The following is a 13,798-nucleotide window of genomic DNA, read 5'->3' as shown; positions in this document are numbered from 1 at the left end:
AAAAAAAAAAAAACAATAAATTAAACAAAAAGGGAAAGGAGCCAGTGACTTGTTTCATGAAGCCAGCAGGGGAAGAGTTAAGAAGTAGGGACTTGTAGAACCCGGGAAAAGTACCCCACCCAGGGGAGGAGCCAGGGGGTTAAAAGCAGAGCCACTAGAGCCTAAAGAGACAAGACAGGCAGGCCCTGTGCAAAGGCTTCCCCAGACTGCAGCTCCAGCTCCAGGTAAGCACTCCCCAGAGCGGCTGCCAGCCTGCTTACAGGTCTGCCCAGAGGGAACCCTCCGCCTCATTGCTCCTAGCTCTAACTCTGCACCCCTAATAGATCTGAATGGACCTTAGCTTCTTCCTCTAGCCACCTGGGTTACCGGGGCTACAGAATCTCTGAGGGGAGTGGAAGAGCAAGGAGGTATGGGTCCAGCCTTGACTGATCCTGCCCCAATGCCTTGGCTCTCCACACCCACAGCTCTCTCCTCCAGGGCCTTGGCTGGGATATCATCATATACTGTAAGTTTGTGATGAGACACTACAGTATAGATGATGTACTAGTCTGGGTACCCCAGATCTAGCGTCTGCCTGGGAGGGCAGAAGAATGCTGAAGCCTGCGGGGCTCACTGCTCAGCCTATCAAGCCTACTGACTGCTGCGGCACTTGGGGATGGCGAGGAAACCGTTACCATTACTGAGTTTAGTAATGGTAACGGTTCTCTTGCTGCTCCCAGAAACTGTGTCAAGAAGAGCTCATTGCCCCGGAGCAGACTTCTGGAAGAAAAAGAGACCCCAGGCTGATAAGAGAATGGGGGCAGGGGAATGGGCCTATTTTTCTCTTCCCTGTTCCAAAGAAATAAAGATAAAAATATGAACACTTGTCACTTAACTTTATTAGCACCCAAGTCTGGGTAGCAGGACAGGGTGGGAGGGATCAAGAACTTGGGTGAACAGGTGGTTGGGACTCTCGTTTAAGAACTAAAAGAAGAAGCCAGCAGTAGTGGCGCACGCCTTTAATCCCAGCACTCAGGAGGCAAGACAGGTGGACCTCTGTGAGTTCAAAGTTAGCCTGGTCTACATGGCAATAGTCAACCAGAATTGTATAGTAAGAACCCTGTCTCAAGGTGGGGAGGAGGAGCTGAAAAGAGATGGTTCAGTAGTTGAGAGCACTGGCTGCTCTTCCCAGCCACCACAAGGCAGTTCACAACTGTCTGTATTTCCAGTTCCAGGGGATCCAACAGCCTTACACAGACACACCAATGCAAATAAATAAACAATTAAAAAAAATGAAATATATGGGTCCTTATGTAACTTCAAAGTGAGAAACTTGGGGACAAAGAGAAAGGTTCTTCCTACCAACAACTGGAAACAGGGCAAGAGTTTGGGTTTGGGTCCGATGCTACAGGATGAATGGGATGACCCTATTCACACCACAGGGATGGACTTCTAAGACCTACATAGCTGAGACCCTAGGCAGAGGAACTACCTGAGAACTGAGCTAAGGCAGCTTCTCTCCTCCAACGGAAAACATGGTTGGGCAGAAACTGTGCAGACTCAACAAGTCCAGGCTGGCTAGCAGCCACTCAGTGTCCATGGCCCTTAGCAGCCCTGCAGCCCCCCCCTTTCACAGGGTAGTTCTAGTCAGTTACTTTCCCAAAAGCTTGAGCAGGGAGGCCCTGGGAACAGCAACAGAGGATGGTCATTTGAGAAGTTTCACGGAGAGGCGGATGTTAACATCACAGAGGAAGATGTCCATGAGGTCTCTGCCTACTTCCTGTGCAATCTGGGAGATCAAGAGGCCCTTCTGGCCAATCAGGATCCGCTGCAAGTGGTGAAAAGAGACACTTGGATATGTTGTCTGGCCTCACAGGTGGGGGAAAGAACCCTCAGCTGATACTGCTGCTGCCCCATCTCTGAGCCTGTCCTCACTTACCATATGAGATTCTTTGGGTACCAGAAGATTCTGCTGGATCACTAGCTCCCCACTTGGTCCTTCCTCCCATATCACTGTCTTCTGTATAAGGAGACATCATGACTAGTCAGGCAGGCTCATTTTTATCTTGTGGTACCCAACTGTTCCAGGTGTGTGCCTGGTGTACAGGCCCTGGGTCCTTTCATTCCATCCATACCTGCTGCACACTGTAGGGCACCTCCTCAGGCAGGTACTCTAGGAGCTTCTCTCGGATTTTGTTGGCACAGATCTCTTCAGGGGTCTGGCTAGTGAGGACTCCGCTGTGGAACTCCCAGGGTCCTGGCTTGGCCTGTGCTAGAAGGTACTGCTGTGGGTACAAAGGAAGAATGAGCTCTTAACCCCCTCAGTACTTCCCTATTTATGCATACTTCTAGGAGAAACAAGCACATTTTGTTTTTGACAGGTCCCCCAAACTGACCTTAAAATTGCTATGTAGAGCTGGGCAGTGGTGGCGCATGCCTTTAATCCCAGCACTTGGGAGGCAAAGGCAGGTGGATCTCTGTGAGTTCAAGGCCAGCCTGGTCTACAAGAGCTAGTTCCAGGACGGGCTCCAAAGCTACAGAGAACAGAGAAACACTGTCTTAAAAAATTTAATTAAAAAAAAAATGCTATGTAGTAGCAAAGGCAGGCTGGCTGGCAATTTTTTTTTCCCACAAGACAGGGTTCTCTGTACTTTGAAGCCTGTACTGGAACTCGCTTTGTAGACCAGGCTGGCCTCATACTCAAAGATCCACCTGTCTCTGCCTCCCAAGTGTTAGAATTTTTTTTTTTTTTTTTTTTTTTTTTTTGGTTTTTCGAGACAGGGTTTCTCTGTGGCTTTGGAGCCTGTCCTGGAACTCGCTCTGTAGACCAGGCTGGTCTCGAACTCACAGAGATCCACCTGCCTCTGCCTCCCGAGTGCTGGGATCCAAGTGTTGGGATTAAAGGTGTGCGCCACCACCACCCAGCCTGGCTAGGAAACTCTTGATTCTTCTTTACCCTGACAACCCCTGAACTATCCAAGTGAGCTATCACAACTGACTGTAATGCCTTTTTAAAAAAAGACATGATCTCATGGAGACCAAGCAGGCCCAGTACATCCTAATTTGTTCAGGCTGGTCTTGAATTTCCAGTGTTAAAAGTGTCCTAAATGCTACAATTAGGGGTGTGCACCGCCATGTCCACTTTATGTGGTGCTAGAGATCGAATCAGCGCCTCTTATACACTAGGCAACCATTACACCGAGATATATTCCTGATCATTTATGGTCTCCTTATGTAGCCTGGCTGGCCTACAACTCCAGTGGAGACCAGGCTGGCCTCAAACTGAGTAATCCTTCTGCTTCTGCCTCCTGAGTGTGGGGATAACAGGCATGTGTCACTACAGCTGGCTGTTTTTGGTTTCCTGAGATAGGGTCTCATTGTAACTGAAGTGCCTCTTGAATTCACTGTGTAGTTGAAAATGACTTTGAACTCCTGAGATCCTCTAGCCTTGTCCCCCGGAGTGCTGGGATTACAAGTATAAATTACCACAGCCAGGCTTTTGTTTTGTCTTTTAAAAGACAGGATCTTAGTCTACAGTCAGGCAGGGCTGGGTGAGGCCTATCTTTCCATGGCAGAGATGGGCTATGGGCACGGCTAACTAACCTTTAGTGTGTTCACATCCTTGTTGTTTAGTGCTGATAACATGAAGATCTCCTGGAAGTAGGGCCAGCCAATTCTCTGAGGGTTTCTCACTGAGTGAGTACTGGGGTCCCTAGTTGCAGGACTGGGGCAGGGGGTGCCAAGGTGTGCGGCCTGCTTGATGTTGAGCTTCTTGCCATTGACCACACCTTCAGTGAGGGCTGCTGTCAGCTCCAGGAGAACTGACTTCTGCTTCAAGCAATCTACCTGTAGATGGGGGTGAGCAGAGTACATGGTGAGCAAGATGAGACCGTGGAGAGACTCTTCTTCAGGTGGGCAGTACTCACCTTGTTCAAGACCAGGATGCTGGGAACCTGAGAGAAGCGGGTCAAACACTGCAGCACCTGGGGGCTCAGCTGGCTCCTGGTCCACTTGTCTGACACATCCACAAGAACTACAACTAGAAGATGGCAGGGAGACAAAATAGACCATGACCTTCATCCTGACCCACAACAAGTTCCAGGCTATAGGTTCTGGCCAGACCCCAAGCTCCCAAACTCTCAGGAATAAAAGGATCTGTAAATAGGGTTTCAGATTTTTAGTTTGAGTCTAACCAAGATCAGCAGATTCCATGCTCTTCCATGGGTCTTCCAACAAAGACATCTCCAGATGGTGCCTAAAAGATAAACCTATCGGTCAGGAAGGTAGTACTCTTTTTTTTTTTTTTTTTTTGGTTTTTCGAGACAGGGTTTCTCTGTGGTTTTGGAGCCTGTCCTGGAACTAGCTCTTATAGACCAGGCTGGCCTCGAACTCACAGAGATCCGCCTGCTTCTGCCTCCCGAGTGCTGGGATTAAAGGCGTGCGCCACCACCGCCCGGCTTTTTTTTTTTTTAAAGTATTTATTTATTTATTATGTATACAATATTCTGTCTGGTTGTGAGCCACCACGTGGTTGCTGGGAATTGAACTCAGGACCTTTGGAAGAGCAGGCAATGCTCTTAACCTCTGAGCCATCTCTCCAGCCCAGGAAGGTAGTACTCTTATGAGGAATGGGTGTAATAGGGAAAACTTGCAGCTCCTAGGAAGGAATATGCCCTCCTCTTTATCACCCCACCTTCCCCACATCTGTTCCCACAAGTAATACCTCTTCTGTTTAACAGGACTGATGATGCCAGGTGTGTCGAGCAGAATCTAGAATCAGGAGAGATACCCCACCCCACCAAAGGAAAAGATTTTTTTAAATGGATTAGTGGAGACAAAGACTATATATATCCCCACTTTAGGTTCTAGGAGTCAACCTAGGGCTTTATACATATTAAGTATGGTCTTTTTGTTTTGTTTTCCGAGACAGGGTTTCTCTGTGTAGCCTTGGAGCCTGTCCTGGAACTCACAGGTAGACCAGGCTGGCCTTGAACTCACTGAGATACCTGCCTCTGTCCCCGAGTGCTGGGATTAAAGGTGTGCACCACCAGCGCCTGGCTTTAAGTAAATATTCTAACATAAATCTATGGAGCAACAAGAGGCTTTTTATTTATTTATTTTCATTTTGCCAGGGTTTCACTGTGTAGTCCTTGCTGTCCTGAAATTCATTATGTGGAACAGGCTAGCCTTCAACTCATAGAGATCCATCTGCCTCTGCCTCCTAAGCGTTGGGATTAAAGTTGTGCACTACCACACATAGCTAGAGAGAAGCCATCTTTGATATGAGCATCCTGCCTTTCCTTCATGGGTAAGCTGTTATTGACTTTAGATTTTTTTTTACCATTTGGCATTGTCTTAATATTACATGAGGACTCCAAAGAAAGAGGATGACCTTTAATCCCAGCACTCGGGAGGCAGATCTCTGAGTTTGAGGCCAGCCTGGTCTACAGAGTGAGTTCCAGGACAGCCTACACAGAGAAACTCTGTCTCAAAAAAAAGAAAAGAAAGAAAGAAAGAAAGAAAGAAAGAATGATGTTGACTAAATGAAGGGTGAGTGGAGTGCTGGAGACGGGGCTCACTGGCAGAATGCTTGGGTACTTCCCAAGCGGCCCTGGGTTACATTCCCCATACTGCACAAAATAAAACACAAAACCACAGAGTTCAATGCTGAATTATGCTTTGTTTAATCAGGTGGGGTGTCATTCCTTCACTCCTATAATCACAGCATTTAGGAGACAGAGGCAAGAGGATCATTTCAAGTTTAAGGGCAGATTGGCCTATGCATTTAGACCAGTGCCAGTCAGGGCTACATGGTGAGACCCTATTTCTGAAAGGGGGAAAAAATGAAGATTCCGAGCTGGACATGGTGGTATCTCTTGTATCCCAGCACTTGAGAGATGGAGTAGGCAGAAAGATCATAAAATCAAGGTAATCTCTGGTTACATAGAGAGGCCAACCTGGGTCACATGAGACTGTCACAAACACAAAGGATGGAGTGGTTCAGTAAAGGCGCAAGCTGCCAAGCTTGACAACCCAATCTTGGGTGTGAGGATTTACGGAATAGAAAAAAGAAGAGACTCCTAGAAGTTGTCCTTGATCCCCTCCCCAACGCAAGCACCAGGACGCGTGAGCACACACTTAAAAAAACTTCAGAACACAATGGCAAAAGAGGGAAGGGAGAGGAAGGAACTGCGTGGAGTCTTAAGATAGGAGGTCCTTGCTGGGAGTGGTCTACAGAGGGAGTTCCAGGTCAGTCTGGGCTACACAAAGAAACCCTGTCTTGAAAAGAACAGCAAAAAACAAAAAAATGGGGGGTGGTGTCTTCTATGCATTCTTTTTTTTTTCTTTTCTTCTGTTTTCTGTTGCTGTTGGTTTTTGTTTGTTTGTTCTGCTTTTGTGTTTCAATACAGGATTTCTTTGTATAGACCTGGTTTTCCTGGAACTCACTTTGTAGACCAGGCTGGCCTTGAACTCAGACATTCACCTGACTCTGCCTGGGATTACAGGTGTGTGTTACCACCACCGCACCAGGCTGAATCTTCATTTTTAAAGAGACTAATGGTGAGAGAACTGACTAGCCTCACTCTATCCTGTTTGCAGAACTTCTGCAGGTACCTACCACCTGGGCCTCCTTCTCTGTGATGACCCCTAGAGCTTGGCATCGAGTGGTGTGCACCTTCTTGGAGACAGGAAACACCTTCCAGGAAGAAAGAGGTTCCAGTGAGATCCTTGATCCCGCCCAGGCCATCTCCCCAGGCACAACAAGTGAATGAAAAAAACAAAACGAGAAAGAGGTGGTGTAAGGAAACTGGGTAAATGGTCCAGTGATTAACAGAACTGACTGCTCTTCCAGAGGACCTGGGTTCAATTCCCAGCACCCACATGCTGGCTCACAACTGTTTGTAACTGCAGTTTCAGAGGATCCAACATCCTGGGATTTTCTGGCCTCTGTAGGCACCAGGCACACAAGTACCATACAGACATTTATGAAGGCAAAACACCCAGATACATAAGATAGTGAAATGTGTAAAAAGGGAGGTATAGGGGTTGGGATGATAAAAGTGTGGCATACTTTACGGCCCAGCAGCTGATTGGAGAGTGTTGACTTTCCTGCATTTGGAGTTCCCAGGAGGACCACTCGGAGGACCCGTGGATTCTCAGGCATGTCAGGAGTATGGACCAAGAGCAGATTCTGCTCATCTGTTAGGATGGGAACATGAGTGATATATTGGAATCTAGACTTTATTAGATACTCAGCTCTGATACCCAAGGAGGAAATCAAAATGAAAGATTAGCACACCAGGCTGAAGCTACCCATCCTAACTCTGAGACTAGTATGCATTTAATTTTATTGGATTTCTCAGGTTATCTAACCTCTCTAACTAAGCCCCTTGGTTTTCTCATATGTAATGTGGAATCGCACTAACAATATCTATGAATAACTTTTTCACAATGACAACTGTGTAAAAAAAATTGCTCAGCATAGGTTGGGCATTGTGAATAACACATATACTTGTAATCACAACCTTTGAGAGGCTTAAGCAAAAGTAGATTACTGGGCTGGGTGATGGTGCCGCATGTCTTTAATCCCAGCACTCAGGAGGAAGAGGCAGGAGTATCTCTGTGAGTTCGAAGCCAGCCTGATCTACACTGTTAGTTCTAGGACAGCCAGGGCTGTTACACAGAGAAACTCTATCTCGAAAAAAGAATGAATTACATTTGAGCCACAGACCAGCCTGGGCTACATAATTAGACCCTGTCTCAGACAAACCAACAAACAAAAAACAATCTCACTAAATTACAATGGAGAAACAGCCCTTTACATATGGAGGGGCAGTGGCGACAGCACACACTTTTCACCTCAGCACTTGGGAGGCAGATCTCTGTGGGCTCAAGGTCATTGTGGAGAGGGAGTTCCAGGACAATCAGGGCTACACAGAAAAACCCTGTCTCGAAAAACCTAAATAAAGCTGAGTGGTGGTAGCACAAAGCAAGTTCCAGGACAGTCAGAGCTGTTACATAGAGAAACCATCTTAAAAAACAAAAACAAAGAACATAAATAGTAAGTAAAGTAAATAAATCAATAAAATGTATGTGGTGGCTCGAATTTGCAATCCAGCATGAAGGAGACTGGGGATAGTGAGCTTCAGGTGATCATGGGCTAGATAGAGTGAAACTCTGTCTCAATGTCCCCTCCCAAGAAAAGCAGCACTTTCTTCCTCAAGGAGCATGGACTGGAGCCTGGTAGGAGACTAGTCACTGTTGACCACAACAGTATCAGAAGGAGAGACCAAGAAATTTCGCAGAACCTTCACAGCAGCATTAGTAGGGTGCTACAGTCAGAGCTGAAGAAACTTCTGGAACTGGAGATCCTCCTGCCTCTACCTACCCAGAGTGGGGACTACCGGCATGCACCATGACTACAAGGCTCAAGTTAGTGTCTTAACAAGTAGATGGGGCTCACCATTCATTTATTGGGTCTACACTCTGCTTGCCACGAGGCTAATGATCTTGGGCGAGCATCACTGACTGCGACCAACACAGGTTTCCTCCCATTCTTAAACTCTTGCTGCTGTTAGATTTAACATTTGTGTATTTGCATGAGCTTACGGAAGTCACAGTACAACTTTCTGGAGTTAGTTCTCTTTCCGCCATACGGGTCCAAAGGATGCTCAGCTCGTCAGGCAACAAGAGTCTTTAAGAGCAGGGTAAGGAGCCGGGCGGTGGTGGCGCACGCCTTTAATCCCAGCACTCGGGAGGCAGAGGCAGGCGGATCTCTGGGAGTTCGAGGCCAGCCTGGTCTACAAGAGCTAGTTCCGGGACGGGCACCAAAGCTACAGAGAAACCCTGTCTCGAAAAACCAAAAAAAAAAAAAAAAAAAAAAAAAAAAAAAAAAAAAAAAAGAGCAGGCTAAGGTATTTTACAGACCCTCATTCTCAGACTCTCTAACAACCGTCACCACTTGTCTCTCTCAGGAGTCAGATTTATTTTTCTATCAAATGAGAGAGGCTAAAATGCCATCCCCAGAGGCAGAGGATAACTAACCTACACGACTTCCAGGGATGAAACCATCATTACACCTGTAATGACAACACTCCAGAGGCTGGAGCAGGAAGATCCGAGTTCCACACCAGTTCCACAGGGAGACCTGTTACAAAACGAACACCCGCAACCAACATTAACTGAGCCCTTTACCTCGATGTACCGACACCGCGGGGACGCTCGGAGCCAACGAACTGTCAGGCTGAGGGAATCCAAGGATTCGGTCCAAGGCGGAATCCTGACCATAGCGACCAGAAGCGGCGGCCAGGAGGGGACCAGAGGAAATGGCACCCCCGACACAGGACACGCACCTCGCCTGGTTACCTAGAAGCGAGCCGGGCGAAACCATCCACTCCCTCCCAGCCTGCGGGCCCAGCTGCCAGGCCCCGAATAAAGACCGAACTAGGCCAGCGCAGCGCCGTCTGGGGGCAGCCATTTTGCCGCAAGGCACTCTGGTACCGACAGAAGCGCGCTGCGGTTGGGCCGTGAGGCCCACAAACCACCGAGTAGAAGATCAGCCCCAACGGAGCTGAGGCTCACTGGATATCCTGGGACGGGTAGGCGGGTCGAGCTTTCGGCCGAGACTCAGGGAGGCTGAGGAAAGGCAAGAGTGTGATGTATATATTGTCTGCGTGATTATAACGGTCGGCTCAGACTCCCATTTCTCCTTCTGGTGGAGTTTTGTAAGAGAGGTTTTTAGTCCTGTTTTCTGATTGACCACCATTCTTCGGGAAGCCAAGCCGCCAGAACCGTCCTTCCAGCGCCGCAAGAGGAGAAACTCTCGTGATTGATAAGAATGGGCATGGGGAAAAGGCGCTAGGAAATGTCACATTTCACAGGAAAGGTTTTTTTGAATATTTGTTTTTGTTATTCTATGTGTCTACATCTGTGCACCATATGTGTGCTTGGTGCCGGAGGAGGCGGTGAGCCTCCACATTATTTCTGGGAATCAAACCTGGGTCTTTCACAACAACAAGTGCCCTTAACCACAGAACCAACTGTCCAGTCCAAGATTTTTTTCGTTTTTCTTATTTTTTTTTTAGAGTCTTCCTTCCTTCCTCCCTTTCTATTTTCTCAGGATTTCTCTGTCAAACAACCCTAACTGTCCTGGAACTCTCTTTGTAGACCAAGCTGACCTTGAACTCACAGAGATCTGCCTGCCTCTGCCTTGCTGAGTGCTGGGATTAAAGGCGTGCGCCACCACCACCTGGCTTTTAAGTGCTTTCTAACCTCAATCCTGCAGCGTCCTTTCTTATTTCCTTTAGCTGTGTTGCAGCTGGATGTGGCAGTCTTAGGGTTACTGTAGCTATGATGAAGCTCTATAACCAAAACCTACTACTTGGGGAAGAGGGTTTATTTGACTTCCATATCTTGAATCACAATCCACTGAGGAAGCCTACAAAGGAACTAGTCAGGATCCTGGAGGCAGGAGCTGATACAGAGAGCGTGGAGGAGTGCTACCTACTGGCTCCCTCCTCATGGCTCGCTCAACCTGCTTTCTTTTTTCTTTTTTGGCTTTTTCAAGACAGAGTTTCTCTGTGTAGCCCTGACTCTCCTGGAACTTGTTCTGTAGACCAATCTGGCCTTGAACTCAGAGATGCACCTGCCTCCGTCTCCCAAGTGCTGGGATTAAAGGTTTATCCACCATCTCCCGGCTCAGTATCCTTTCTTGTAGCATCTAGGAACAAGCAGCCTTGTGGCACCACTCACAATGGGCTGGATCCTACCATGTCAATCACTAAGAAAATGCCCTACAGGCCTGCCTACAGCCCAGTCTTATGGAGGCAACGTTGCAATTGAGTTTTTCTCCTCTAAAATAACTCCGGCTTGTGTCAAGTTGACATAAAACTAGATATCATGGGTTGCTTTTGGAAATCTGTGTTTTTGTGGTATGCTAGCCCTCTGTTAAGGAGTGGTGTTGTAGATGGTACTCCTGTTGAGCAATGGACTGTATTTACTTCCTTAACTATCAGCTCCTATCTAGTCCCTGAGTCTAAGTCTTTCTGGAGGAAACCAAATAACAATAATAAACAAGGCAGGTTGCTGGATGTGTTGGCGGTCCTGTCACTAAGGAAGATGGTCAAGGATGTTCGAGGCCAGCTTTGGATGGATCCTTGTCTTAAAAAAAAGGGTGGCGGATACGACTGGGGGGGGACCTGTTATGTTAGATGGTTAATCCCAGGATTTAGGAGGCAGAGACAGGATGATCTCTGTGAGTTGGCAGTCAGCGTGGTCTACATATCCAAATCCTAGGCAAGCCAGCACTACCTTGCAAGTTGCAGGCCAGCCAGGGCTACATAGCACCCTGTCAGATGAGAATTTATTTAACATCTACTACATATATACACTGTAAGGTGCTGGGGATATGTCAGCTAATGAAATGGACTTAAACTCCTACTGTGAGACAACACACATCTAGATAGAGGTCCCGAGTCCTATGTCTGTGTGTGTGCCACCGAGTGTGTGATAGTAATCTGACAGGAGGTTACAGTACATCAGTACGGTGCTTTGAAAGCCTAAATGAAATGAACTTAAGAGACAATGCAATTGGAGCTGGAGTGGAACTGGGTATGTTGGCTGGCCCACACTGATAAAATAATTCGAGCACTTAAGAATTTGAGCCACGCCTGGTCTATAGAGCTAGTTCCAGGACAGGCTCCAAAGCCACAGAGAAACCCTATCTCGAAAAACCAAAAAAAAAAAAAAAAAAAAAAAAGAATCTGAGCCAGGAGGATATCTGTGAGTTCAAGGGAATCCTGGGCTACACAGTGAATGAAACTCTGCAAAAAAAAAAAGGTGGGGAAAACAGCCCCCTCCCTGAAAACCCATAAACCTGGGGATATGGCTCAATTGGTAGAGTATTTGTCTATAAAGCACAAAAGCCTTGATTAGATCCCAGCACCACATAACACAGGGTGTGCTGGAACACAGCTCTGATCCCAGCACTCAGCAAATGGAGGCAGGAGAATCAGAAATTCAGGGTCATATTCAGCTACAAAGCAAGTTCAAGGCCAGCCTGGGATACTCGAAACCCTATCATTCATTCTTCCATCCATCCATCCATCTCTTTATGTTGTCATTGTTTTTATTTTATGTGTATTGTTGTTTTGCCTGCATGTATGTCTGTGTGAGTGGATGCCCTGGAACTGAAGTTATAGACAGTTGTGATCTACTGTGTGTGTGGTAGGAATTGAACCCAGGTCTTCTGAAAGAGCCACCTCTCCAGCCCCTATATTGTTGTTGTTATTTGTTTTTTCGAGGTAGGGTTTCTCTATAAAAGCCCAGGCTGTCCTGGAACTTGCCCAGTAAACCAGGTTGGCCTTGAACTCACAGAGATCCACCTGCCTCTGCCTCCTGAGTGCTAAGATTAAAAGCATATGCCACCACTGTCCAGCAAGACCCTATCTTATAAAATATGAAAAAGCCGGGCGGTGGTGGCGCACGCCTTTAATCCCAGCACTCGGGAGGCAGAGGCAGGCGGATCTCTGTGAGTTCGAGGCCAGCCTGGTCTACAAGAGCTAGTTCCAGGACAGGAACCAAAAGCTACGGAGAAACCCTGTCTCGAAAAATCAAAAAAAAAAAAGAAAAGAAAAAAATATGAAGATGATCCGGGCAGCTTATACTTGTAATTGCAGTATCAGTACCGAGAAGACTGAGACAGAAGAGTCACCATGAGTTTGAGGCCAGTCTAAGCTGCAGGGTGAAACTCTGAACAACTCTCAATGCCACACTCACACAAAAGATTGGTATTTGCTGATGGCAATGACTCAGTATATGAAGAAAAAACACTGACGATACAGGACAGATTTGAAGGTGGAGAGAACCAACTGGCTGGGCTGTTGTTAAAGGAATGGTGTCCAGAGAATCTCTGGCTGATGTAGAATGGACGGAACCAGAAAAGCCCAGTTAACTGATGGTTTGCAAATAGAGCCAGTTTTCAGCTTTCTTCTCTGTTCATGGAGGAAACAAACATTTTGGAACATTATATTCTGGGTGTTCTATGGGCATATGGAAGCCCAGAGAACAAGATGCTACTAAATAAGGGGACAACCAGCAATTAGAAAAACATGAATCTTTTTTGATGGACAAGTAGGTGAAATACTATCAAAACTGCTACTAGGCTAAAGAAAGAAGTTCAGGTCAAAAGATAGTAAGTAGCTGGGTGTGGTGGTATATTCCTGCTATCCCAAAATCTGAAAGTTTGAAGACAGCCAGAACTACACATCAATTGCCAGGCCAGCCAGGGCAATGTAGTGAGACTCTGTTCACCACCCCAAAAGTAGATAAATTACTGGTCTACAAAGTGAGTTCCAGGTCAGGGCTACACAGAGAAATCTGGTCTTGAAAATCAAAACAAACAACAAAAAAAAAAAAAAGGAAAAAAAAAGTCCAAGAGGATGAGGTGTTTCAGTAGCTAAGAGCACTTCCTGCTCCTGCAGAGGATTGAAGTTTGGTTCCTAGCATCTATACCAGGGGCTTACAGATGCCTGTAAGTCCAGTTCTAGGAGATCTGACCTTCTCTTCTGACCTCTGTGGGCATGCCCCCACACACACACGTGGGGGGAGAAGCACAAACACATAAATAAATCTTTTAGAACTTTTTTAGAAATTAAAAACCTTTTATGTGTGTTAGTGTTTTGTCTGCATGTGTGCACACACACCACATGAGCAGTGTAGTGCTAGAGCTAGAAGGTGTTGGCTCCAACTCCTGAAACTGGAGTTACAGATTGTTACCAAGTGAAATGTTGGTGCTGGGCACCGAACCTTGGTTCTCTGG

At 46.8% G+C, this 13,798-nt stretch overlaps 1 protein-coding gene across 2 annotated transcripts; it reads right to left on the bottom strand.

Annotated features, from left to right (window-relative positions):
- Nucleotides 1-858: 858 nt before the first annotated feature.
- On the bottom strand, nt 859-9,467 carry Eral1 (Era like 12S mitochondrial rRNA chaperone 1). Of its 2 annotated transcripts, none has more exons than XM_041663814.1 (10): nt 9,175-9,467; nt 7,052-7,179; nt 6,599-6,727; nt 4,703-4,749; nt 4,173-4,234; nt 3,906-4,018; nt 3,583-3,825; nt 2,115-2,264; nt 1,919-1,999; nt 859-1,807 (listed from the first exon to the last, which is right to left on the bottom strand). In XM_041663814.1, the coding sequence occupies exons 1-10, from the start codon at nt 9,455-9,457 to the stop codon at nt 1,685-1,687; spliced, it is 1,359 nt and encodes a 452-aa protein (XP_041519748.1). In that variant the 5' UTR covers nt 9,458-9,467; the 3' UTR covers nt 859-1,684. The 2 variants fall into 2 exon arrangements, with proteins under 2 accessions (XP_041519748.1, XP_041519749.1); XM_041663815.1 differs by having other exon boundaries at nt 6,599-6,676.
- Between the last annotated feature and the right edge of the window lie 4,331 nt (nt 9,468-13,798).

The sequence above is a fragment of the Microtus oregoni genome, unplaced genomic scaffold, assembly GCF_018167655.1.
Source record: "Microtus oregoni isolate MIOR12 unplaced genomic scaffold, Mior012 000015F_ref0000493, whole genome shotgun sequence".
NCBI classification, from domain to species: domain Eukaryota; kingdom Metazoa; phylum Chordata; class Mammalia; order Rodentia; family Cricetidae; genus Microtus; species Microtus oregoni.
The sequence above is the reverse complement of the archived record's forward strand: the minus strand, read 5'-3'. Positions and strand labels throughout refer to the sequence as shown.

What these genes read in the sequence shown, in the direction of transcription:
- Eral1 (XM_041663814.1), bottom strand. Translation starts at nt 9,457, where the DNA reads ATGGCTGCCCCCAGACGGCGCTGCGCTGGCCTAGTTCGGTCTTTATTC. An exon ending in AGGATGTGAACACACTAAAG is followed by an intron (nt 2,265 to 3,582) that starts GTTAGTTAGCCG and finishes TTGTACCCACAG; the next exon opens with CAGTACCTTCTAGCACAGGC. An exon ending in TACCCAAAGAATCTCATATG is followed by an intron (nt 1,808 to 1,918) that starts GTAAGTGAGGAC and finishes CACCACTTGCAG; the next exon opens with CGGATCCTGATTGGCCAGAA.